The sequence below is a fragment of the Filicampus tigris genome, chromosome 1 (genome assembly GCF_054856515.1).
Source record: "Filicampus tigris isolate MCC_2025a chromosome 1, RoL_Ftig_1.0, whole genome shotgun sequence".
Classification (NCBI taxonomy): domain Eukaryota; kingdom Metazoa; phylum Chordata; class Actinopteri; order Syngnathiformes; family Syngnathidae; genus Filicampus; species Filicampus tigris.
Genome location: NC_141217.1, coordinates 36,058,357 through 36,085,975, shown reverse-complemented (window position 1 = coordinate 36,085,975; position 27,619 = coordinate 36,058,357). Strand labels below are relative to the sequence as shown.

General features: G+C 40.2%; 1 protein-coding gene across 7 annotated transcripts in view; it reads right to left on the bottom strand.

The window, feature by feature from the left end:
• Positions 1–27,619, bottom strand: part of LOC147153884 (diacylglycerol kinase zeta-like) — a 79,828-nt gene that overhangs the window by 49,106 nt on the left and 3,103 nt on the right. For 3 of the 7 annotated variants that reach the window (XM_086037202.1, XM_086037219.1, XM_086037228.1), the window contains exons 1-2: positions 8,956–9,049; positions 395–1,552 (exon numbers count right to left, since the gene is read on the bottom strand). In XM_086037202.1, coding sequence (XP_085893328.1) covers positions 395–1,386 — 992 coding nt within the window. In that variant the 5' untranslated portion in view covers positions 1,387–1,552; positions 8,956–9,049. Of the gene's footprint in view, positions 1–394; positions 1,553–8,955; positions 9,058–14,177; positions 14,544–14,787; positions 15,198–26,633; positions 26,729–27,619 lie in introns of those variants that run through there. The other 4 variants (XM_086037238.1, XM_086037256.1, XM_086037211.1 and 1 more) reach the window with 4 other exon arrangements.

Sequence of the window (27,619 nt, the reverse complement as noted above, 5' to 3'; positions counted from 1 at the left end):
TGGTACTGACGAACAGCCCACCTGGGGTTTAATGAAGATTTGGGGGCCGCTTGGGTGTCGCGCTTAGTCCGTCGGTGCTTCGAAAGTTTCCGTCAGTCCGCCGGCAAAATGGGAGTCTGTCAGTGACGGAAGGCCCACCTCTGCTGATGCCCGTTTTCGTTTTTTAATTCAAATAAATCATTTATGTCTGCCTCTCTCCTGTCCATTCTGCAAGCTTGCGGGGTAGATCGTATAAAGAAAAGCATGCACACTAAATAACCACTCAGTTCCTCACCTGAGAACCAAACCCCCAAAATTTTGCATGCGCCACTGGCGTCGACTAATTCTAGGCAAGACACTGAATGTATCACCGTGCGTCTTAATGGGTGTATTTGTGAGAGAGTTAATTACATACGATAGGAAGTTCTCCCATGTTTCCAGATATGGATCATAGTATGTCAACTCCTCTGATCCACTGAGAGGTGAAGAGCAGCTTTTGGGGAGGATAAATTCACAAAGGAGTGCGTCTTGATCGGTTGAAGTCATCTGCCTCAGACTGAGGCTGCTGGCAGAAGACTGAAACAGGGTGTTTAGAGCTTGAGGACCTTGACTCGTCCTTCGATGATTATAGCGACCACAGAGCCCATAAAGCATTTCGCTATTACGATAGACCGACTCAGCTGGGAGGAGGTGGGAGGAGTTCCGTCTTAGACAGCGAGGAGGTCGCAGGAAGGGTCGGGGTTTCACGCGTTTCTTCATGGCTGGGGCTGCACGGCCACCAGATCCGGGCATGTCATCTTGTTTTCTGCTCGCTGTTTTTCCCCCGACTTGCTGGACGCCGGCTTCCTCGCCATCCGACCCAGCACAGGAACAAAGTGAGACAGTGCATTCTTCCGCTTGCTTTTCTTTGGCGCCGCTGCCCATCTGAACAACGCTCGCGAGTAACATGGAGGAACCAAGCAAATGAGGTTCAATGGACTTTTCTTTGGTGGGGCGACAGTAACGCACCGCCATTCTTCGATGGCCGCCAGAGAAGGCGGCGGAAGGTCGGCGAGCATGATGTTTGTATTGAGACGGTCTCCGATCCTTTTTGATTGGTATATCAGGTTTCTCGAGTCCGGTTTCTTCAGCTGATTCGCTTGAGTTGCTACAAGCCGCATCTTGAATGGACTGTCGCCTCTGCCCGCTGGCCACCAAAACGCCAACGCTGGGTCGCCTCTGATAAGGAAGCAGTGGCAGGCCACTAGAGGAGCGCCTGCTTTCTAGTAGCGCGACGGAGGGCAGGCCAATACTAGAACGTCTCCGCGCTTTGCTGACCAGGACTGCAGGTCCAGGTGGACATACAGTAGCAGCGTACTTCTGTCTCTTGTGCCATCGATGGAAATGACGCTGGAAGAAGAAATCCATGCTGTTCGGAACGTAAGATGCGCTCGATCATAGTAGTGTCTTGTCGCTCGTCTTCTTTGACGGAGCGTTAAGTTCAAAGGTCGGCCGTCATAAATAGATGACACGACAGGATCCAAAGAAGGAAGACGGTCACCCACTGGTCCACCTCCCAAGGAAACAGGCTGCTCTGCAAATTAAACAGCTCAGTAAATTTGCATGGACGATGACTTCAAAAGGGCTCATTATGGCTACAAGCATCAGTCATGAGATGCTGCCCCGGGCATTGAATTAATGACTTTCACTAATGCTAAACATATATTGCAACTTTCCCATTCAATTCAATTGGTCAAACGTGATGTTTCATTATCCAAGCAGCCATTTAAAAATTAAGTGAATCAATGGGTCTATGATGCAGTGCTGTATTGTTCAAAGTATGATACTAGCAGTATATTTAATATGCTCCATCCTTACGCGGCATTTAGACGCACGTGCGGTGTCATGACAACATGAGAGGTTGTATCTTTTGTGCAACTGGAAACACAGCAATCAAGTGCTACTTTACATTCAGTCAGAGCGTTGGCAACACAGGGGGGGGGGGGGGGCGGGGGGGAGCATGTGCAGGTGCACATCATTGTTACCTCCACAAAGGAGGTTATGTTTTTAATTATGGTTTGTTTGCTAGTTATTATTAGGATTAGGCCCAAACATCTTTTGCAACACATGTACAATATTATTGTAATTCATCAGGTCAATTTGGTTGTGATTGTAGCAAAATACAGTGTTACTTTCATAATCCAAGGTCAAACGCGTAGGCGATCAACTTTCCACTTCGGTCCTTTGTGTGTTTTCACTCATCTCCAACACAAAGTTAATGGAGGTGCGGTCATAAGTAGAAGTACAGTACTCACAAAAGGTAAGGGCTATGGGGCTTGTAGGTCAGGAAAAACAAAAATATGATCTTTACGGGTGAACTTAATTTGATCTTGTCTAACTGTTCAATGTTTCTGTACTTTTTGCACAACTTACTGAACGATAACAAGGAGCTCAATAGCAAATATCACAACAGCTGTTTGATCCATGAACGCAGCAAATACATTTCCTGGTTCGAATGAAATTGGTATTGAATTAGTCCTCTTCGCCATGTTTACATTTTGACATCATGGGAACAAGACGACACCCAACAATTGATCGATAGCACCTCGCCACCGCAAGGCTTCAAACTGGATGTTCGCAAAGATAAGTGGCCCCTGACGTCCTTGGAAATGTATTCTTCGATTCCACACCTGTAGTGAATTTTGAAGTTCAGTTATTTGTTAGGAGCATTTTTTTCGAGAAAGGCGTTACAGGGGGTTCGTGGAAACAATTATCTATTTATTTTTTAAGATGACAAGTAAATATTCTCAGTCACGTCATAATCCCGTCAATAAAATAGAATCTGTGCACTACAATTTGTTTCCCTAGGGAATCAACTGTTTTGTCCCCGCGTTTAAATGCCTATTTAAAGTGGAAGTCAACCCAAACATTTTTTTCCAGAATGTGTTCTATGCAGGCCCACTAATCTAAACACGGCATTCATTCATAAGAGAAATCCACCCGTTTTTAGCTAGCTCAGGGGGCGGCCATTTATCACCTCTGTCGACTGAAGATGACATCGAAGTAGCTCAGGGCTCGGATAACGACCAATTATGGCTCAGCTGGTGAGCCGCGATTGGTCGTTATCCGAGCCCTGAGCAACTTCGGTGGTCATCTTCAGTCGGCAGAAGTGACAACATCGGCTGAGCTAGATAAAAACGGGTGCGTTTCTCATATTCCACAAACGCAATATTAATCACAATGCCGTGTTTAGACTAGAGGGCCTGCATAGAACACATTCTGGAGAAAAATATGTTTGGGTTGACTTCCACTTTAAGCAAAGCTCAATTTTTGTGGGTTAGTTAAATTTTGAGTTATATATAACAAAGGCATGTTTATCACTTATTTTGATGTCATATCATCTATTTTCAAAACAACCTACAGGTACTGAATATTCAAATTAAATTTTAATTCCAAAGAAGATAATGCCTGACAATTTAATGTTAAAATTAATACATAATAAAACGGTTTTCATAATCCTAATCAGTTGTGTTACGTTCTTCTTTTGGAGAATCATCAACCTGTATGAGTGAAGGGGTACTCACTCAAGATATGACAAAGAGGGTTCAGTGGTACACAAGAGAAACAGAGAGAACAGCCACTTGTACAAAAAAAAAAAAAAAAAAACTCAACCACTGAACATGTACAAAGAGTAAAAAAAAAAAAAATAGAGAAATTCAAATTAAGTTCACCTGTAACAGTTATGGTGCATTTGCAGATTAATTCTGAAAAGCCCAATATCTCTATCTTGTTGTGAGTGGTGCATGCAGCATGTGTTACCTAATAGAATAGCAAACCCAGAGCTGTGGGCACAACAGATTGGTTTAAAGTAATTTATAAGCACTGGTTGGGCACAGACAAATATTTTTGTGTCAAGCTCAAATATTGATACTGGCAGACAATCTGCCAAGTTCATCTTCTGATCTCTGTTCATTCTCATTCGAGCCTGGTGTGTGCATCTTGTGTGTCGTGTGTGTGTGTTTTGCTATTATGCAACATCTGCTTCCGGAGGGTTATAATCCCCTACCATGATAGGAGACGAGAGAGAGAGGGAAATGCCAGATGCGACTCCTCTTAAATATATTATCCACCTGAGTTTGTGTATCAACGCATCTTGGGGTTGAAAAAACAATACGATATTGTGTAGTGGGTAAATGTCAAAGTTATTTTTAAATTGTTTCCTGGAGGGTTTTTTTTGGGGGGGCGGGGGTTTATGACTGATCGTCAATGGTCACATGTTTCTTGAGCTTCCACAAAAGAAAAGCAGCATCATAAATGGTTGAACTCTTACAGGAGGTGCTGTTTAACTTGGCTAGATGATAGTGACCATCCTGGAACATTTGATGGCCAGTGAGTGGAGCATACTGCAGTAGGCTCTTAATATCTATTTGGCATAATGTAAGCAAAATCCGCGCACAGGAACATAATGTTCATGTCGCTAATGGAAACGAGGAAGGACACTTTCAAGTTCAACCACTGGAACGAGAAAGTTCCTCAGAAATGTCTTACATGAGATATCAGAGAAGTGAGATGAATTATACATTGTTCACAATAGCATTCGCATACGGTTTCGCTAACAGTAAGAGAAAAGGAATTATGAGTGTTGTGGTGGGTCAACATCATGTAACTTTGGTGTTGCTCCTACTTATTTGAAAATGTGTACTGGATATGGTTGTCATGGTACTCAATGTTCATAGATAAAAAGGCTGCTTGGTTAAATTGAAAGTCAATCAAAATAAATTAGAGTCCGTGTAGTACAAGTTATATTGTTTCGAATTATGTATATGAATATGTAATTGTCGTATGTAAGTATGTTTTTTTTTTTTTTAGCCAATAATGAGTGAAAACAGTAAGGGTAGCTACATTTGAGTGAGCTTGTTTTGTTCAAATTGATCGCTGTAATGCTTTGGTGCAGAAGGAAGCTTGTCAGCCGTGAAGGTCCAGTCTGCCTGCAAATGAATATCCACCTAATATGCGGTAGTCAGCCCAATGTTTTAGTTCTTGCATCTTGACATGAGAAGATGACGCCGCTCGGGAGTTTGGTTTTGCTGAGTGTAAGGGCTTTTTGTACCGTGCCGACAGCATGACGGCTGAATCTGATGTGGATGTGCATGGCTAGTCCGGGGCCGACATTCTTTCCATTTTAATAAAAGACGGTGTAAGAAATACGCCATTTTTTTAAATTAAATTGAATTAGCAATTAAAGATAATTTTGGGGTGGTGTTGTGTTGATGTGAGTGTGCATGTGACAGCAATACAATAATACCAACTTCAATAAAGGGGTGTTTGGAAACTTGAAAAAGAAGACGTTTTTTTTTTAATTGCCTGTAAAGTAGTAGTTTTGGCATATCCAAGGATTCCACTTGACAGCGTGTGTGCATGCGCGTATGTACTGTATGTAGTCATGCGGCACGCAACTCAAGCGCATTGGTCAACCCCAAAAAATGCAACTGCCGCAATTTGCCCTTTTTTTTGGTTGTTAGTTCAAACGACAACAAGTTGCCAGGTTGCGCAAGCTGACGATCGTTTAGAAAAAGGAAGCAAAATACGTACATTTCTGGTAAGCGAACGTCGGCGCATACATCAATAGATACAACATAGATATTGATAGATAGATAGAGCCTTAACTACCATGTTGAAATGCCACAGTATAAATTGGCACAGGTGGCTTGTATCATAGCTTCATGTTTGATGTTTGTAACAAACTAATCTGCATCTAAATCGCTACATAATTCAACAAGTTAAGAGCGAAGAGAGGACGAAAGAGTGGTTATTTTGCAGTGACCGAAAACTCCCCACTTAGCATTTTGCCGTGAATCACGCGAGAACTAAAAGTAAAAATTCTGCGCCGGGTAAAGTTGTGACGGCTTGTGGCAAAGTGGGTAGAGCGCTCGCCCCGAAGGTGTTGCTTTTTTCCTTTGTGTCATGGGTTCAATTACCGCTCTGTACCTACTGGATTAATTTTTTTAATTTGACTCCGAGTAATATATCGTTTTAGTTTTTTATATATCCATCCATCCATTATCGATACCGCTTATCCTCACGAGGGTCGCGGGGAATTTTTTATATATAATTTTGATAAGTGTAGTTTACAGAGCAAACAAAAACCCATAATTTGCTATCAAGGAATTTGGATGAGAAAAAAAGAATAGTGTAATCTAAATGACGTTCACTCAAATTAGGTAGAAATTGGAATTCTGAAATGCATTACTTCAGTTTGAATGTATGAAATAATTTCTTGAATTAGTGCTGTTCCGATACCGATACTAGTATTGGGGGGGCCGATACAGCATTAAAACGCTGATATCGGCATCGGCGAGTATTAACAAATAAAGCGCAGATGCCGGTTATCGATACTGGTATCATTCTTTGAACGCAGCGCGCATATTTGAGAGCCGCACGCGGAAGGATAAGAATACGAAGAGAAGCCTTATCGTTGTTAGCGTTACTGGTCATTGATCTACTTATATCTACTTTGGTGAAAAAGGTCCCTTTATCCGTTGCGTCAACACATTGGAGGCAGTTGCTTGGGGGGACTTTGATGTTGTCAGAAGCCTGGAGTTTTGCAATTATTTTGTGTCCCGATAGGGGAAGCTGGATCTTTGTCGCGTGACAGTAAAGATAGCGAAGGAGCAAAAGGTATGTTGCTTTTGCTCGACACAGTACGTCGATCACTACTTTATCGATGTAAAACGTCATTCATTAAATCATTTGTGTCCGTCTTTCTGCGCGCCGTTGAAGCTTTTCGAGCTAGCGCTAGCACAGGGGTGGGCAATTCCGGCACTTGAGGGCCGGCGTCCTGCCTGTTTTCTATGTGTCCCTACTGCAACACACCTGATTCAAACGATCATATCATCAACAAGGTCTGCAGAAGCTGGATAATGATCCTGATCATTGGAATCAGGCGAGTTGCACCAGGGTGACATGCAGGATTCTGGCCCTCGAGGGCCAGAATTGCCCACCAATGTGCTAGCATGTGAACTGCTAACAAAGAGACGCTTGTTTACAACACGTCGCTCAGCAGAAATCAACTAGACTGAGTGTAAAGAGTTGCGATTGAGTGAAAATGTGAGCAAGAGCAACAAAAGAATGTTGTATAATGTTCCATCAACATATAATTAATTAGTATACCTACAGAACTGTTTTTCCCCGCGCTTTTGAATCCCAAAATAAAATCTCGAGTTGACCGATTAGAGCAACCGTCAACAGCGCAGGTGTTAACCGTTTTTATAAAACATAACAGACTTTGCGACTATTTTGCTATGTCACTCACTCGACCGTATGCAAATGTGAGGTCACACAGTGGGGGGTCTGTAAGAATTACTGGATATATTTTAGATGTACAAAAGTTGCACCTTACTTTATTACAAATGTACATTCGTGTGAATATCTAGCCAATGTCTCACTCTCACCAGCACAAAGAGCAATGAAAATAAGCTGTTTATTCAACACATGTATTCTGTGTGTATATGTTACTACAGATGCTTCACAAGTGATGATTTCAATATGGATGACTTGACATCCAAGTGAGTATGCAATTCTTTAGAATTACAAGACCAATTGGGCTTATATTTTGATTCTTCACACAAGCGAGGTATCAGTATCGGGGGGCCAAAAAGCGGGATGGGAACAACACTATTTTTTATGTTCATTTTTTCTTTATGCTCCCTGCGCACCCACTAGTCTAAATACGGCATTCTGATTACAAGTGTGTTTGTGGAATATGAATTAAGCAGCAAAATCGACTAGTTTTTATCCATCTCAGGGGGCGGCCATTTTGCCTTGTACTGACTGAAAATGACATCACAGTGCCTAAGAGCTCAGATAACGACCGTCACGGCTCACCTGTTTTCTGGGTTTGGTCAGGTGACACTTGCAACATATCTGTCCAATGAGCAACCAACAACAGGACTACCAGCATTGACATCATGGAAAGGGTTGAAGTTTCACAAGAACATGACTGTGTGTGTTAAGCTTTCCAGAACTGCTGTTGGGTTAAATATTTACATGAAAAATAGTGGCGCACGATGCAAATACACTGAGTGTTCCCTAACAACCACCAAACATTCTCACAGTTGTTCTAGTGGGACAGTATGAGATATTTTTAATGATGGTTTCATGCTTTCGACGGTCAAAAACGTGTTTAAGGCTGACATGGTGACAGTAGTGCACTTATTTGCTCTGACTAGCCATGCAGCCTGATCTTGTGAGACTTCAGCTCAGTGAGCATTAAACTCAACTCAATTGTTTTCATATTTTTCTGTCTTTTTGGGTGATGACCAACACAAAAGTGTACGGTTTATTGTGACGGCGACCACTGACCAACTGTCGACAACTTCGCCTAACACTCGGTCCCTCCTGCATGTCATCAAAGACTTTCCAATGTGAGTTTTGAAATATTAATGCTGCAAACTGGGGTTCGAGTATCGCTGCCAACATATATCTTTTGCACAATGATATATTATTCGTATTCCACAATCCAAAACACGCTCCTTTTCCGACCGTGACGCCGAGAAGACGAAATCACTCTGACTGCCTCAATCTTCATTTTAGGAGGTCTTTAACCGCAGCTGTGCTTGTTGTAATCGTTTTTTAACTTCTGATTTGGTCTGAAAAATAAATATCTCAGTGTCAAGTGCAGTACAATTAAATGCTTGGTTGAATTCACTCATACTAGTGTGATACACAATAGATCACATTGGAAAATACTATTTAGCGACTCAACATTTTGTGACCTATATTCCTTGTTACAGTATTGCAAGTGTTTTGTTACCTGAAAAGGCTTTTTGACGACTTTTTTGCGTAATAAAAATGAAAACGAGAAAAATAAATAACAATGAGAAGAACACCACACAGCACTGCATCTGCCCCAGTATCACACCAAGTTAATGTTGCTACAATAATACCATTCATGCTACTTATTATTCATTCAAAACGTAGAGTAAATAAGATACAAACCTGTTTTGTCCGAAGTAAACTATCCAACCATGCTTCCTCTCCTATTTGCTCTCACTGAGTCTGACAGGGAACCAGAAGCTCAGCAAGGGAGAGAGGGGGTGAGAGAGAGCAAGGGAGGGAGAGAGAGAGAGAGAGAGAGAGAGAGAGAGAGAGAGAGAGAGAGAGAGAGAGAGAGAGAGAGAGAGAGGCCGAGACACAGAGAGCATGAGAGCCTCAACTTGGGACAAAAATAAATGTACTTCCTTGATACGCTGAAGGCAACAACTGTGCGCCAAACACAATCACCTAGAAATGCTCGGAGACGTGCCACAAAAGGAAGCAATGCAACGTGACGCAACGCGCTCAATGTGTCAAGAAATACTTAGCCATGTGGGGGGGGGGGGGAACTACATCCAACTGGAATTTCCAGTAATGGGAGTGATGAATCGCAATTGTTACACGGTAACTAATCAAGACAGTGCCGGGACAAGCATTCTCACTATTTTTTCCCCCCCCTTCCTCGATTTTGCAGTCCAACACTTATTGCAACACAAAACTTGGAAACTAATGAAGATTTTCAGGAAACGAGCCTGAAAGGTTGCACTTCAAACTATGAACCAGGTTACGTGGAACAGACTTCTGCAACTCATTTCACTAAAGCTCAGTTCAGCCAGCATCAGGGGATTCATTAATTTGTTAAGGTGTTCCAGAGGAGAGCATGCTCTTTTATACAGATAATCAGCAAAAAATAAAATAAAATAAAATAAAATAAAATATCACACAATGCAAAACGCCATAGAGGCTATTACAATACTAATGCAACTGGTGTGCGAAAGTCTTTCTCTGTGGTTCATCGCCAAGTCATTGTTTACTATGTATGCATGCATTATACTGCGCCCTGGTGGCCACCACATGAAGCAGCACAATGCCCATTGAATTATCATGATGCAGAAATTCTTCATTCTTTACATTGTATTTAATTACCTCATACCGTTGACAAGTGCTTCTCAATTATTTTTGTTGCACCCCCACCCCCATGATTATAAATAGTTTGTCTATAAAATTGTTAGAGCACACCGCCGCATAACATTGTATCTTTATTAACGTTAAAGAAAAAAACGGAAAAAAATATATATCGTCGCTGTCTTGTGAAAACACTTATGGCCAATTTTGGAAAAAAAAATGTTCACGTTATTGCGATGTCTGTAACGCGGACACACCATTCACGTAAAAATAAGAAAATTGAAAAAAATGGACAGAAATGTTTTTCACAGGACAGCACCGATATATAGATCAACTTAAAACAAATAATAACTTCATTAACATAGTTTTTTAGTCGGTAACAAAAAAGATTTGAAGAGCATCAATTTGCCTGAAAAATAACAAAAAATTAGTAAAGCAGAAAAAAAAAAACAAAAAAAAAACGTTCTTTGGAAATCCTCTGGCATCGCACCATGGACCCCTAGGGGGTCTATTTCAGAGGCACTGCTATAGAGTGCTATTTTAAATCATTTCCACTTGGAAAATATGATTGAGAGTTACAAGTATGGCCATGAAACAAATGAAGCTTGTAAACCAATGCACCACTGCTACGAAAGTCAAAACTGTGGGGCGAAGAAAAAGAAATGCATCAAAGCAAGCCATCGGAATCAATTTCCTGCACCCTAATCAAACTTGTCTGTACTTTTCATCAGCATCCAGCAATTACAATCTAACTTTGTTCTTTGTCAAAAACATTGTGTTGACACACTCCATTTAGCATTGTTTCGCATGCCTTTCACTGGCGCCGTGACCGCAAGTGACAAGACAAAACGAGATGGATAATAAAGAACAAGACTAGCGCACATACTGCATTAATGAAGACGCATATTAACGAGTAATCACACAAGAAGCAACTGAACCAATTATTTCCTACTGGACATTAAAATCCAAACTGGAATTGAACAGATTGTTCTCGATCTTTAGGATTCTCTACTCGGGAGTGTCAAACTCATTTTTGTTGCGGGCCACATCATAGTTATGGTTTGAATTGGAGGGCCGATACGACTTCGAAACCCAAGTATGTATGATCACCTTTTATTATCCCATATACACAACAAATTGATGGATGACTAGTTTTGAAATCAGAAGCCAGTAAATAGTAAACTATCAATGTATTTTAAACAGAGGACTGGTAAGAAATGTTTGCAATATAGAGTGAAGACAATTTCAAAGAAACACGTCAAGTCAACCCACGTGATTTGTCTTCGGGGACATCCAAAACCAAATAGCACGCTCTGGCGTCGATTCGCCACTGAGCAACCTAGTGCACGTGTTCGCATCGTATCTAGGGAAGTTGACCATATTCTGCATTTAAATATTCGAGCGGTGCAACAATCAAATCGATCAATCATCAACTTATTGATCACCAAATAAAATGACTAATTTGATGATTGATTAATCGTTCATTTAGACAAGACCTTGTTGAACTTAAAGTTGTCAAAAGCCTCAGAAATTCAGCCTTCCTATAGGGAATAATCTCAGATTTCTGCAGCCCTCCATGCAGATTTATTCTCTTTGTTTAATCAAAATAACAAACATGAACAAAACATTTTTGCCTAACATGTTATGGACCAAAACCAGTAACTGAATCATAATCAATTTATGTTTGCGCATTTTCCGCACCTTTACTTTGAAATAAAGTTGTTTGTAAATAAAGGGATGGCTTTTATTATTTTTTTTAAAGATTCACCAATGACTGAAACGAATATTAGACAGATTCATAAATGATTAAAATATGCATTTCTTGTAGCCTTAAAATATTCAAATTCTTCAGTCTGGTGCAAAGTAGCAGGCAGAAACGGGCGTTTGCGCCGTTGTGGGAATAAGCACAGACGACTTACTTCCTGGCCAATGAAAGCGGCTCCAGTCACTTTCCCTTTAAATTCAGCGCAGAAAAGGTGCGCACATAATCTTTGACACTCTGGAAACAGAAATAGACTCGCTGGTGGCTAGTGCCATCAAAGATCGTCGTGGTGAAATGCGCACTTGGAAACCGCCTTCCATCCCAGTCCTTTGTGCCCGAGTGACAAACCCCCGTATAGCTTGATAAATACAATAAAAGATGAGAAAACTTATGTGTTCAATTAGTTAATCTTTATAATGATTCAGAAGGTTCGAGGCATGTTGTTGTTGTCATATTTATGAATGAAATATGATGGCATCCATCAAACATATTAGCAGAGCACAGAATCTTAGACAAATTTCCCCCACTGTGGGATCAATAAAAGCCGTCTGCCTGTGCTTCGATCAAATCCACCAAAATCGCATTGCACCACATGCACCACAATTTATACCTGCTTTTAGATGGTCTAAGGCAGGTACGTCCAAAGTCTGGCCCGAGGTCCAAATGCGGCCCGTGGTCAAATTTTATTCGGCCCACACCCTCTGTCATAGAATTAATAACGTCCGGCCCGCCCGTAGCCCAGTTGACAAGCTTATTAAATACACTCTAAATGCAATTTCACATTCAAACGCAAGAGGGCAGCAGCAGCACTCTGTCCAACTCCATAACCCTGTGTGACCCTTTCCGGATTGTTTCTAAAAGGGCGACAATGAATAACAAAGGGAAAGTTGACAACGAGGGCCGACAATTTAAAAAAAAGGTGGAAATTTGACTTATTTTCCCACTGAAATACACAATGTAATTTACACTGGTGAATGCTTGTACTTATTTCCCTGTTTTAAATCTAAAGGTTCAGTGAACATTTATTTGCCAGTGATATGTCACGTTTCAAATGGACCAAAAGACAAGTTTAAGAATCTTGAATTTAAATAAAAATTGTCTAAAAGAAAAGACTGGTGTGCTACAATGCCACTTGGATTTATTGGGTGTTCCGTGTAAAAAAGAATGTCAGGCTAAATGCTGGACTTTTCACCAGCCAATCGCAAGGCCTACATTAACATTCAATCAGTCATACTCAGATTCACACCTATGGACAATTTATAGTCTTCAGTGAAGCTGACGTACACATTTTTGGGATGTAGGAAGCTGGGATCCAAGGGAAAAACCTGCAAACCTGCACATCTTCGATTGGAACCCCAAACCTCGCCACCGTGATGTGCATGTGCCAACCACTCGGTGACAGTGCCACCTTGACTGAGCAAAATCAAAGCATTGTTGTCATCACAAAGCACTATTGCTATTGGCGTGACAACCATGGGGCCTCAGAGCAATTTCTCACTTTCTCAATTTGAAAGTGAAAAATACAGCAACAACACTGTGTTGTGTTCAGGGTTACATAATTTCCGTCAGTCCGTGACTGAGGCCATAAATGTGGAAAGGGCGAGTTGTGATTCATGATTCGGTGAGAAAAGCAAGGGGGAGCGAGCGCGAGGTAATGAAGAGCGAGCCTGTGTGTGAGGGGAACAGCAGAAGGTTGAGCAAACAACTAAGTTGGTCGTTGTTATTTTTACACGGACAAGGCCTACAGTGACCCATCCTTTGTGCATTGACACGATTGTCGTTTGTACTGTGCGCCAGCGCCAAAGCTTCACGGGCAGATGAATTAAATTAAACAAAGTGAGTCACGGCCAGTTCAATAACGGGCCCAGATTTCACACTGAGTAAGTACATTTGTGAGTTAATTTTGATGAGATCATCATTATTTCTGTATTTTTTGGGGGGTGGTGTGCCTAAGAGATTTTTCTTATGTACAGTGGGTGCCTTGTTTAAGGTATAATGTTTATACTATATATTTACAAGCCAGGTGATTACTTTCTCATACATTTAAAACAGTTTTCTTCAGTTTGTACTTTTCAGTAGTCAATTTCGATTTTGTCAAATTCAAATAAAAAAAGGAAAATAATTTCTGATATGCTCAAATGTATTAGACTTTGATGTGCAACCCAGATAGAGTTTTGTGACTTTACTATTACAGTCAATGTGATCAGTTCAAAAGCAGAAATGTAGATGATAAAACTGATAAACAAAATAGTAAATTTGGTTGCTCATTATTTTGTATTGCTTTGCATTCAAACACAGGGATAAAACACCATCTTATTGGAAGTTCAGTTCTATCAATTATGCTAGGATTTTACTGGTCCAGCCCACCTGACATCAAATGAGTTTGAATCCCCCTTCCAGGAAATACATGTTAAGTGCTTAAAACACTGTTGAAGAGGACACTGGAACAATTCCGCCACCTGCTGTCAACATATGATATTACACTTGTGGGTTACGGCATTTGGAGCCTTTATCTTACCTTCTCGAGAAGAGTTTTAATCCAGTGAATGATTTGGAGCAACCAAAAAGCATCTCCTTCTCTTCTTCTATACAGTTTGAAGGGAGGGTGGGCGTGGAGGGAGATATAGTGGAGCAGGTGCGTAGTGAAGAAGTCGATGAGCTGGAACTAAACCCCCCATCTCGATCGTCTTTGAAAAATTCCTCTCCTTCTCCTGCTTTTTCCTTGCAAGAACAATCGTGGGGGTTCATCCCCGCAACTAACACCTGGTCGATGTTGACATCCATAGCGGACAATTTTCAGAAGTCCTGTGTTCAAATGCTTAGGGCTACCTCATTTTGACAGGTGACGCTATAAAAGCTTGTGGAATGTTCTTGTTCAAGCATGCTGAACCAATATCATTAAGGAACAGTGTAGAAGCTCTAAATGTCTCCAGTGTCACACAATTCACAACTGAAATGTTTGACAGCTCTAATTCAATGACTACTTTAAAGTATAATACAGAAACTGCTCGCCTTAACACCTACTATTCAGTGTTCTCCAAATGTAAACGTGAAGATGATTATTAGAACGTTGTTACGGTTCAAGAGACTCAAAACGACTTCAAATATGGTTACCCTACAAAGGATACAAAGTCAATAATCCACAAACCAAAGGTCTTTAAACAAGGCACACAAGGTGTGTGTGTGTGTATGTTGAGAGATTAGTGTTGACTTAATCCTTGCTCGCATTCCTCTCCAACTCAGTAGTTTTTGCAGTGGCTCACTCTCTTGTCACTTCATTTCTCACTTCTCAGCCCTCCACTGTTTTTTCTCAGAGGCTTCTTCGTCCTCCATTTCTGACTTCTAGAAGTTCACACTTCTTCTCTCCTTCCGTCTTCCGCCCCATTTTCGCTGTTTGATTAGTACACTACATTATTGTACACGCTCGAGTACGCATAAAAAAGCAGACCACGCTCACGCAAAACAAGCAACCGCGCGCGAGCCGCCGTGATTCTCTCATCCCCGCCCGGCTCAAAACACGGAAGTGGCTAATGACAACAAACCCGCGATCAGGTCCTCTCTGTTAGTTGCCCTGTCACATGCCTGAACAAACACTGTTCTAACCCACCACTTTTTGTAAATTATTGCACACACACAAAAAAGAATATAAAATACAAACTAAACTACTAAGCCCTAGACATTACATGGGGAAAGATACAAAAGGTTATGTAGCATATTATTATTATTATTATTATTATTATTATTATTATTATTATTATATTCATTTTATGTCTAGTCATGTTACAAGTGAAAATTTTACATAATTATACAATTTTAAAAGCAAAATATTACAACCGTGTTTAAGTGCACAAGAATGTGTTCATAAGAGTACTACGGATTGTCCGTCCATAAAATCTCAGATTATTGTTAGAGGTGAAACAAAAAACAATTTGAATTGGAAAATCAGTTTTCATTTGACGAACTAAAATTAATGTCAACATTTTAAAATCATTGAATCCCTAATTCGTATCACACCCCTTGTACAGAGAATCGTACAAAATCGCCTTTATAATAATAATAATAATAATAATAATAATAATAATAATAATATCAATAATAATAATAATAATAATAATAATAATGCATCATATTTATAAATTGGTTTGACATTGCTGATGATTTGTTGTTTCTTTTAATTTAATTAACTTATTTTGGGCTTTGGAGAGTTTTTACATATTGTTGCATATTAATAAACATGACAAAAGCTTCAACCGTACCACATAAAATCAAATCGTAATCCCACTAAATCGGTAAAAATCGAAGTTACATTTTAAAATCGTCACATCCTTGAATCATACCGTACCCCATGTATCGAGAATCAATTGTCTTCTGTGGAGAGATGCACAGCCCTAATTATTGTACCCAATTTTATTCATTGTTATTTGTACTTATATTTTTTTCATATTGTTTCTACTACTGTGCATATCATTTCGTTGTTTTCATTTGCACACTATCCTTTTTTGTGTTTACCTCCTCTCTTTTTTGTATCACACCAAGGAGAAGCATTCCAATTTCATTGTGCACAACAATGACAATTAAGGCCATTTTCTTGTATTCTATTGTAAGGTATGCCAGTGGTGGGAAGTAACAAAGCACAAATAATACTTTGCTGTACTTAAGTAGATTATTCAGATATCTGAATTTTATTTGACTGTTTATTTTTCTAGTGACTTTTTACTTCCACTCCCTGCATTTGAAGAGTTATCTGTACTTTCTGTTGGTTAATTCATCAACTTAGAAACATTACTTTTGTCGGACAACAGTGTAAAAGCGATGTAAATAGAGAGAGGTAAAGTCAACTGCAGTTGACATTTGGATTGACTGACTGATTGATTGAAATCTTAAGACATTGAAAAGACAGAAAATCAGGGACAGCAGCGCCTTGGAGGAACGTGATCCAGGGCGCAATAACTACACTGGGGCAACAGATTCGGGGAAGCAAGAATTCCCCATTCATGTCCTTATTCAAAGATAATGGTTTGATGTTGTCAACTCAAAGAATAATTCATGCCGGATGTGTTGTCTTGTGCCCGACTAAAAACGACCAGGTTTTCATGTTAAAAAAATCGCAATCTAATTAAAAAAAAACCCACACATATAGTCCTGATAAGATCAACCAGCCCAGGATGTATGCCACTATTTGCCATATAACTGGGATAGGCTCCAGCTCACCAGCGACCCCATTGTGGATAAGTGATATCGAAAATGAATGGATGGAAACGAAAAAGACATTAACTTTACAAATGATTATAACATTTCTATCTCTGGCATTTCACTTCAGCGTTAAAATAAAATACAGTATAAAAACTTCAAAAATAAGAAAATCTCAGCCCGAGCATTTTCACAAAGAACCAAACATTAGACAGAAAACATAACACTGACACAGACAGTAAACCAACATTTCTATTTACACCGTTGTCTCATACAAGTGTTATCATTGGGATCGACAAATCACCTGTTTTGTGCCAAAAGGACGATGTAGAATAATATGGCAAAATCTGTCTGTCTCGCCCTTGAGCCAAGTGTCAACAAGGTAAGGAATTACGGCTAATTGATGTATTCTGAAAATCTTGAAAAGGATGGTCATATAGTATGTGACACTAAAACTCTAACACCAATGTGCACGTTGGTGAATGTACACACACACACCTGCTCACTTTCTCTTTCAACCATCGCCCACACGGCATTTCCATGACAAATAAAATGCCACTCAGAAGCCTGACACAATTTTCCAAGAGATCCTTTCAACACCCACCGCTGACCCATTTTCTCGGTTTCTCTCCAGCAAAGGACAACAACTGTGAATTTGTCATCTGTAACCCTGAATATGATCTTCTAGCATTTTGCTACCAAGTATCTGTCCTGTCTTTGACAATTTAAATACAAACAGACATTTCAAATCAAATACAATTCTATTTATCGAGTAGTGATGTCACGATATTCAAATGTCACGATACGATAATCATCACGATATTGTGGAGAGGTTGGCGATGTATAAAAAGCTCACGACCTTGACACAAAAAGAGCTCAAACAAAAATGACTAAATTAAAACATGTAAATCCCTCTCCACAAAGAAATTAACTGCACTAACAAACTAACCACCTTAGGATGCTGGGACTGTACGAATGGAAAACAACTTGGGCTTTTAAACAGATTTGCTGCTATTAACACCGTGACACGACGACAACGATATCATGAAAAATTGAATACCTCAATATCACGATACTGCCGATGTTGTGACATCCGTATTATAGCAGCACCTTTCATACATTAAAAATGCAACACAAAGTGCTTTACAGGGATAAAAACCGTCAATACAGATGGGCAACAAGTATACAGAAACCCACCCCTCCCGCCGCTACATATAAACACACACGCCCATATACACACGCACAACATAGTTAAGAAAGGTATTAATTGGCTTTGTGTCATCAGGAGACACGGCGAAGTTCAGCTGTGTGTCATCAACTGTGAACGTTGAGCCCATACCTCCTTGCTATCAAGATATACAGAGAGGAAATCTGGTTTCCAATATTCATGTCATTTAAGTTGAACAAAGTTTATGATGCAAAGTTGCTTAATTGCAGATGACCAAAATCAGTTGAGCATTAAGCGTTGACCGATCGATCGATCGATCGATCAACAGAATATATAGATTGATTTTCTGCTCTGTACTTTGTACATGTGCAATGATAATAGACTCATTCACTGCCAAGGACATATTTATTTGTCTTTTCACAGTTTAGCCATTCAATCCCAGGAATTTAGTTTTATATTTTTTTTCAAATGTTTCCAAACATTCGGGTAAAAGAGGGTCTGAAAATGTCGGGCACTGAATGAGTTAAAGACGTTCATGCTATGGTATTTAAGAAACATCCGTTGACATGCATAATACATGTTGTATAGTTTCACTGCATATAATTCCAGGAAAGTTAAAAGATGAATTCAGAAATGAACAGAATAAAAGATGAAGTGGTCACGGGGCGGAAGAGGCGACCAGGCTGAGTTGTCGATACTTTTTTTTTTTTTTCTCTGTTTTGTTCTTCTCCATCCTTCTGGTACATGCTGTGGTGCTACGTTATACAACTTTCTGGCTCGAGGCAAGGAGTGCATTGTTCCTCCCCTCCCACTCCCTCAGCTGCTTGACAAATCAACGCTTGTCAATATTAATCACGAGTACGATCACGCCTGAGGGAGCAATAGAAGCCTCTGAGCTCGACTGCAGCGCATCTATGTTTAAACAACTAAAGAGTTTCTATAAATAATAAACCCGTACAAATTTCAAATGAAGTGAACTGAAACAGTACCTTTATATTATCCACATTTATACTTCTCAATTTGCACTTGCCTGTTGAATATGTGCCTATGTTATTCGCACACACAGATTCATCATTTTAACGTCGTTCACTTCTTTCGGGTTTTAAAGTGCAACGGAAGTCGTGTAGATACATATGCCTATTAAGAGATGTTTCGTACACTGAACATTTTGGGTGTATTATCAACATGACATTGATAGCTACACACTATATCACTGTGTCAATAATATTATACTTCCAATAATTGTACAAATATTCAATCAATCTATCTTTATCTATAATACAAGCATTGATTTCATTACATTGTGATATTGGTCACAATCTTTTGGAAGGTCAGTGGATGTCCTGTTTCTATGAAGCAGTACAGTTCACAATTCCATTTGGTAAAAAAAAGTTTGGTACAAAAGTGTCAAATAAAAAAGGGACAGCACTTTCGTTTATTGAATGCCTTTGTCAAAATTGCTCTCAGACGGTCCAGTTTATTTTGGACTTGATTGGCGACAGAGAAGTTGAAGTGATTAGAGAGGAGCCATAAAGAAGGTAATTACGCTGATTGGCTGAGTGTTATACTGTATCTTGTAAACATTTGGGGGAGATTTTGTTGTTCAAGAGTTACAGATAGCAAAATGTGCTGTTTATCTTGCATCCATCCAATTTCCGGACCGCAATACAATACAACTTTATTTATATAGCGCGTTTCATATCACTTACTCAGTAGGCTGAGAGATCAGATGCAACCTATCCCAGCTGATTTTGAGAGAGAAGCTGGGGACACCTGGACTAGTCACCAGCCAAATCCATCCATTGGTCTTTGGTTTCCCAACTTTTTACACCAAGAACCACCTCAAAAAACTACTTGGCTCTCCAAGTACAACCACAATGACCAAAATTAAAATAAAATGCAGAGGTTTGGTTCCTAAAACGTATATGTGATATTCCTAGATGGGCGTGTCAGTCCGTCATTTGTCACAAGCCAGCGGCCAGGCCATCCGTCCGTCATCGTCTGTCCGTCACTCCATCATTGTTATTTTAACTGCGCTTCAGCCATCGCTAAATTACATTTTCTCACCACTATTTTAGTACCATCAGTAAATTTCACCGGTCCGTCAGTCCATCATGGTCAATCCGTCACTCCATCATTATTTTAACCACGCTCTTGTCTTTGCTAAATCTATCCATGTTCTCATGCAGTCAAACCGAATGTGAGAGAAAGTGAGGGAGAAGTTGGTCGACGGAAGCGCTAACGGAAGCGCGCTTAAATTGATAGATCGATAGGCGATTACTATTTGATCCGGCTTCAAAAAAAAGGCGGACAGACGGACGGCGGAAGGGTACCCAGGCTACAGACGGATGGCAATAAACGGACCGGCAAATTTGAGGAAAATGCCCGCCTCTGTCTAAAAGGCCTAAAATAAAAGTTTTTGATTTCCTTCCAAATGATTTTTTTCTTCATGCCCTCTCGGTAATATATTTGGTTTGAGTCAAATGTGACTTGCGCATACGCATTGAAAATGATAGGTCAGCATTTTGCGCCTTTTGACGTCATCCAAAAAGATAGGCAAGTAAAATATTACTTTATTTTCCGAAACGCTTATCCTCACAAGGGTCGCAGTGGAAGTAAAGCAGTCGCTGATAATTAAAGGTTTAGTGTTTTAAGTTGTGGAGCTACATATAGTGCTACACAAATATTGCTTCAAGACAGTCTGGAGTTGCGTTTGCACAGTTTGTAAACTAAACATTCAAACTAGGCCTTTCTTCTCGGGCTTGGGTGCGGGTGTTAGCGGCGGATGCTAACCGCTAACGCTAGCCGCAGTTAGCATGGAGTTAGGTCTCCACTAGGTTTGACAATTGTTCCTTTGAAAAACGGAATCGTCCCGTATTTAGAAATGTAAGTACGCGCATATCGTGAGAGTCAAAAATAGTCCGTAAATTGTCGATGGAATTAATGAACAACAGTTCCCTTTAAATGACAACTTACGGTAACGGTCCTAGGACGTCCCCTACTCTGTGACCAATGAGCTGACGGCACATTCATACACGATTGTGACGATACAGAAACGGTAGCAAAAATACAGAGAGGACTGGAAAGCAAAAGACACTTAGGTCAAAAAAGTGCGAGACAATATCTATCAAGCGTACGGCACTGTCTGCAGTCGCAATTTTTCCATAGCCTATGGTGGACTGACTGACCTCCAGCAATGTGCTTTTAGTGGCGGACACAGACAGAATACAAGGCACAACAAAACTAGGGGAACCCTAGACAAATTTGTTGTCCACCAGGTAACGCCATAGCTAGATATGGTATGTAAAGAATGATTTTTTTTTTATCCCTTTGATCAAGGTTAATATGGGAATGTGCAATGAATACCAGCATTGTATGAACAAACATACAGTATAATAATTTTTGGGTGGAATAAACAAGTACAATTGATTGACAAGTAGGCCTATGTTAAATAGATGATACATAAAAGTAATACATTGAGGAATAATAGATAATGAATACACACACACACACACACACATTTATCATTTTGAGTTTTTCCTTGCCCTCCTGGGAGTTAAGATCAGGGCATGTCGTGTATATGCTGCCGGCATGTGAAGCCCTTTGAGACTTTCCTGTGATTAAGGGCTATAGAAATACATTTGACTTGACTTGACATTACAAGTTCAAACAGATAAGCATAATTTTTACTGTGCAGGCAGTCGATAAACCTCACTTTATAAATGTACTAAAAAAAAAACTGTAAAAATTATATGTAGTTATATTCTTATATCATTTAAAACTGCATGACTTTAAAAAGTCAACGCAAGGAAGGTTGAAGGCCGTCAGGTCGGCCATCCCTGCCGATGAGGTGTCCCTTATTTATTTATTTTTTTCGTGGAGTTGGAAACCCTGGTCTCCACAACGGCTCTCATAGTTGTTACCCCTCGAGGCTTTAGTTGAACAACGTCCGCCCACGTGTCCAACACTTCACTCTGACTTTATATATTTTTCTTTGCGGTGCTGATGCAGAGAGAGAGAGAGAAATGGAGACGTGCTAGGACTCGCTAGCATCCGGTTTACAGCTAGTTGGGCTAGTACTGGCCTACAGGGCAAAAAGGATTTTGCTCCGTGGAGCCATGCGGACCTCGCGGACTCTTCAAGCATAAAACAAGCTAGAAAAAATGTAAACTTTTAAGGTTATCCTTTTATCCTGTATAATAAGTAGTTGTAGGTAGATTATTGGACATGTGTTACTTTATATTGATAATAATCATGGGGAATTTTCACTGCTCTGCCATCGGATGTGGTGGTTAATCATCAGTCGTTTACTTACAAATTTTTTTTGCCTTAATTTTACCTCAGGTGTCTGATAAAGATGAAGCCGAGAAAGATCTGACGAGTACCACCATGGCGGTCTTTGTATTAAGAGAGAACAGGAAAAATGAGGTCACTCACTCTTTGTTGAAGTATCTGATTTTTAAGTTTCAGTTGGCTCCACTGTTTTCCATCCTCTCTTCTCCCCTCTCTCCCATTCAACCTCTCTTTTCCACTCTCTTCTCATTTGTTCATTCCTCTTCCTTTCTCCTCCTCTCTCTCCATCCTCACCTCATCTCTCTGCTTCATACGTTGCCAGATGTTAAATGTGCTGCGTACGGCTCATGTGTTAAGATTAATAAATATATTTTGAATACTCTGTTGGCCAAGTGTCTTTTTTCATAGGGTTTATAAAATGGGCAAAACAAATTATTCTATTTAAAGCCGAAGTCAACGCAAACCAAACAAGCCCACTAGTTGAAACAGGGCATTCTGATAAATATTGCCTTTGTGGAATAAGTGGTAATCCACTCGTTTTTAGCCATCTCTGGGGGCGGCCATTTTGTCTTCTGTCGACCGAAAATGACATCACAACTGCTCACAATGACCAAGCACGGCTCAAATTCAGAGAACAGGTCAGCTGTGATTGGTCGTTGTAAGCAGTTGTGATGTCATTTTCAGTCGACAGAAGACAAAATGGCCACCCCCAGAGATGGCTAAAAAGAAGTGCATTTTGCTACTTAATTTATATTCCACAAACGCAAAATTAATCCGAATGCTGTGTTTCAACTACTGGGCCTGCTGGGAACATATTCTTGAAAAAATTATGCTTGGGTTGACTTCCGCTTTAAGTCAAGTAAAATGCGTGAAATATAAATAGGTTATACATAGATTGATTAACTGGTGTGAATGTGAACATGTTAATTCAGTTAAAAGTGTGGAAAGAAATACCTTGCTTCAAGTTTTGTTCAGACACTAAAATGTTAAGAAAATGATTTGGATCAATGCAAAAAAAATAGGGTTGGTTCAAGTGAATCATTGTTTACATCAACATTAAATAATCAGGTAATAAAAAAAAAAAAAACTAAATTTAGTTTCTGTAAAGTCAAATATTTTAGATGTGATATCTGGACAGAATTTTTTTTTAGTTTAAGCAGGGTTATACTTTTTAGTCGTGTATTATAGGTCAAAGTTGAGCGTTTGTGGCGCAGCAATTCCATACATAGTCAATGCAGTCCGCTCCAAGCAACCCCGATGTATATTCATCCCCAAAAACAAACACACGGAGACACTCGGCGTGTGTTTCTGTCAGCTGTCAGCGAAACGGGAATCCGTCAGTGACGGCCCATCCGCCAATGCTGACGGAATGCCCACCTCTGGTAATATTATTGCAAGTCACTGTGACATTACGCACAGTTTGAACAATAACACCGTGCTGACATGTAAACCAAATGAAAATTCAAAAAAAAAAAAAAACTGTACTTCAATGTACCAATTAAAACGTATTGCACATAAAACTTATACGTAACACTTTCAAGAAAAAGTGGAATAGACAAACAACCATTCAGATTCAAATTCACACATACGGACAATTATTCAGTGATGCTAAAATGCAGGTTTCTGGGATGTGGGAGGCAGCTGTACCCAGAGGGAACCCACACAAGCACGGCGAGAACACACAAACTCCCCACGGAAAGGTGGGAGCCGAACCCCACGCCTCTGTGAACTGGGAAGCGGACGTGCCAAATCCACTGCGCTGCTTCATGTGCATCTCGTCTGTTTCATTTGTAGTTGTGCATCCTTCAAAGTCCAGATCAAATTACAGAGAATAAATGCATTAAATCCCGGAAGGCAGAGCTTCATGTCTGGTTCTTGATGACGTTTATTATCTCTGATAAAACAACACGTGGCAGGCGCTTCCCTGTTCTGACACGGGGATTGACGCACATCGAAGAAAATACCAGATGAAATATAATCCTAAAATCCACAAAGATGCTGGAAAAGAATAATGAGGGGAGGTAAATATCACAGGAGGGCAGCATTTCAAAGTAAACCAAGAGACAGCAAAACAACATCCACGATTATTATTTCAAAGTCCCTGCCGACATTTCTATTTTGAGATGTCTAATTTTGCAATGGATATATATTACGAATAAAACCTCGCCAGAGAGAGAGATTAAACAGATGCCAAAAAAAAAAAACATAAAAAAAAAAAAAACACTGACACTTACATAACTCAGTCGTGTCAGTATTAACAGCAGCCAGCTGGCCAGCCATGACCCCCGCTCCCTCCCCGCGCCGCCTCTCTTTCACACATATCCCGCATTACTGATTATTCTAACATGGGGATGAGAGTAAGCACTGTGCTGACGGGGGCTCTGCACAACCAGAGATGGGGAAGGTTGGGGGGGGGGGGGGGGGGGTGCAATTCACTTTTGAACACCTCATGGAGGACATGCCCCACACATTACATAATACGGATCTATGTAACCGCACGATTCAGAGATGCTCTAGCCAAGTGTCCCATGCATGTCACTGCACTTTACACACACAGTATGACCCGGTTCCTCATTGGTGTAATACATCAATGTAATAAATACGCTACTCTCAAAGTCAAGCTTAGATGTGTTTTTTTTTTTTTTTCTTCCGCCAGTTGGTTCTTCAACTGTGATTTTTCTTTCTTTCACCTAATGCCCGGTACACACCTAAGGATTTTTCTCATCTTAAAAGATTGTTTGTCTGTTACAGACCCCACACATAAAGGAGAAAAAAATAATAATATAGACATTTAACCAAATTTGGCCGTATTGTGTGTGGTGTGCTCAACATTGAGCACCACACACATTTCGATTCTTTTCCGCCACCCATCTCAAAACAAATCCTCCAAGGCAGAAATGTGGTGTGATTTCACATATGTGCCGATGTCACCTGAGTGATTCTGAAAAGGACCGGAGGCGGGAGCCTTGTAAAATGGCGATGTTGAAATGAAACGTCTTGATTTGGAAAATACTTCTTTACCATCATCGGAACAGGCTTTTATACAAGGAAAAAAAATAAATAAACAACGTTGGGTAGAACATATTTCGGGGTTTTTTTACCAACATTTCCTTGTTTGTGAGTCACGGTGCTTCTTTGATTGGTTACATTCCATTCACGCCACAGTTCACGGTGTCAAATGACTCAAGAGTACTCGGCTTTCCCCACATATGTAAAGATTTAGAAGAATATTGAACATTTTTGCAGTTTTTCTCAGCCGATTTTGGTACATTTTTCAGATCGGGATTGAAATTCTCAAAACTAGTTATTCAATCTTCCCATTGTTGTGTCAGTTGTGCGCATCAAAAAAAGCTGCTTTTCATTTATTTGAAGTTGCAAATGCTTTGGCACATCCATGCAAACGATTGTGCACAAATATCAGCTGTTTCCGACATTATCAAAAAGCTTATGCCATATTGATCAAAATGTCTTAAAACGGGTCTCGGTTGAATGATCTCACATCCCACAACATTACGGCATAAGTTCATTGCATAACTCTTTGCATGTAAAATGTTTGGACAAGTTGTCATATGTCAAGCATATTTCTATACGTCTCCAGCACACTTCTGTTCCCTGCTTTCTTTCGGTCCTCATGGGTGCATTGTCAATTTTGCTGTCCAAGTCATTGTGTTCATTTAGGTTCTGTTGCAAATGAAACACATTTTGTTTTGAACATCTCCCTGCGTTTGGGTCCTCCTCCTGCACGAGCATACCCTGACATCTTGCAATCGATCGTCCACATACACTATGGTGCAATTCAAAATTTCGAATGACGGTCATCTTAACTTTATTCTAAGTTTGCATCAGAACCTCCCTCCGGAGTACAGTGTCATATTGTCTATATGAAAAAAAAAAAAAATGCGTCTCTCTTATCAGGACACAAGACTTGTCATTCTGATGTTCAATGACACCCATAAGATGAGCTAAATACACTTACTGCTTTGCAAACTTTGAGGATGAATCGAGAAATGTACCAGAGTGACTGAGAAAAACTGTAATATTTTCGGTTTTCGGCTCCGGCCCATTTTAGACCCTATTATCGGGACAAATCCCCTCTTTTATAGTGGGAATTCACTCTAATCATCCTTTTCCTTTCATTGTTGTGACTGTTATATAAAAAACCCATTGAAAGTTGTATGACTAAATGATATTACGGTATTAGAAGAGGTTTACGATGAGGCAATCCCAGCCCACACAGAGGGATAATGTCATCAAATTTCAGGTTGGACAGGTTAGCAGGTAAGCACATTCCACTTTCTCTTTTGCTTTCAGCAACTACCTTACCTGTAAGACACCTGCTTCCTGAAAGTCATCTGCACAAATTCGGCTTCCATCTGTGAGGCTGACCTGCACTCCACCTCTTCTTCCAGTCCTGGCATCTAAAACAATAAATAAGTCTTTTTTAAATCCTTCTTTTAAACATCTTGGGCTTTTAGTGTTTAAGGTGCTTCACTTCATTAGGTACACCTGCACAATCCATTCGTCCACTGACCCATACCAAACTAAAAGCTTGAATTTCGCAACTCTCACTAAAAGGAAATCTGAGATTTTTACAAGCATTTTTAATTATGGTACATTTGTACATTACTGCAGAGTACAACCATGAACCGCTATACCCGATCCGGCCAACCCGCGGCTCGCGAGCCGCATGCGGCTCTGAGGCCCTTTTCAAAAACGAGCTTTATCGATCTAATTCATTGTGGACGTGGTGAGGGGTGGCGAGCACATAATCGTGCGGTAAAAGGTGCTTGCTATCGTCCTGGACTTTTCGCTGTAACTTAATGAGACGGTCTTCTTAAAATGTAATTTTGCGCAACAGTGTGGCATTTATACGCTTCATATGTGCCTTGACTCAAAAGTTTTTAAAACACTGGTTTAGACCTCCGCTCCGCCCGGCTCCACCCCTTTTCTCGGACAACATATCGGAGACAACCCTCCAAATTTAAGCATCCCAATATGCACAGAAAAATAAACTAACAAGGTGATTATTTTATTTATTGTTACTTGGCTTTTTTTTTTTTATGCCTGTGTTGCCTTTAATTAGAGTGTTCCTGTGTTTCGGACTTGACACGCAAAGGAATCACTGTCAGTAGGCAGTATCACATTTCCAATGCTACAAATAAGAAATATGATCATGTCAATTTAGTGAACAGACTGTGTACCGTGAACTTTCCGCCAGTACAGTGAGGCTTATTGCAGTGAGCTCTCACACAATATTGCAATAAATATAATACCGCGACATCAATACTGTGATAAAACCAAACCGCGAG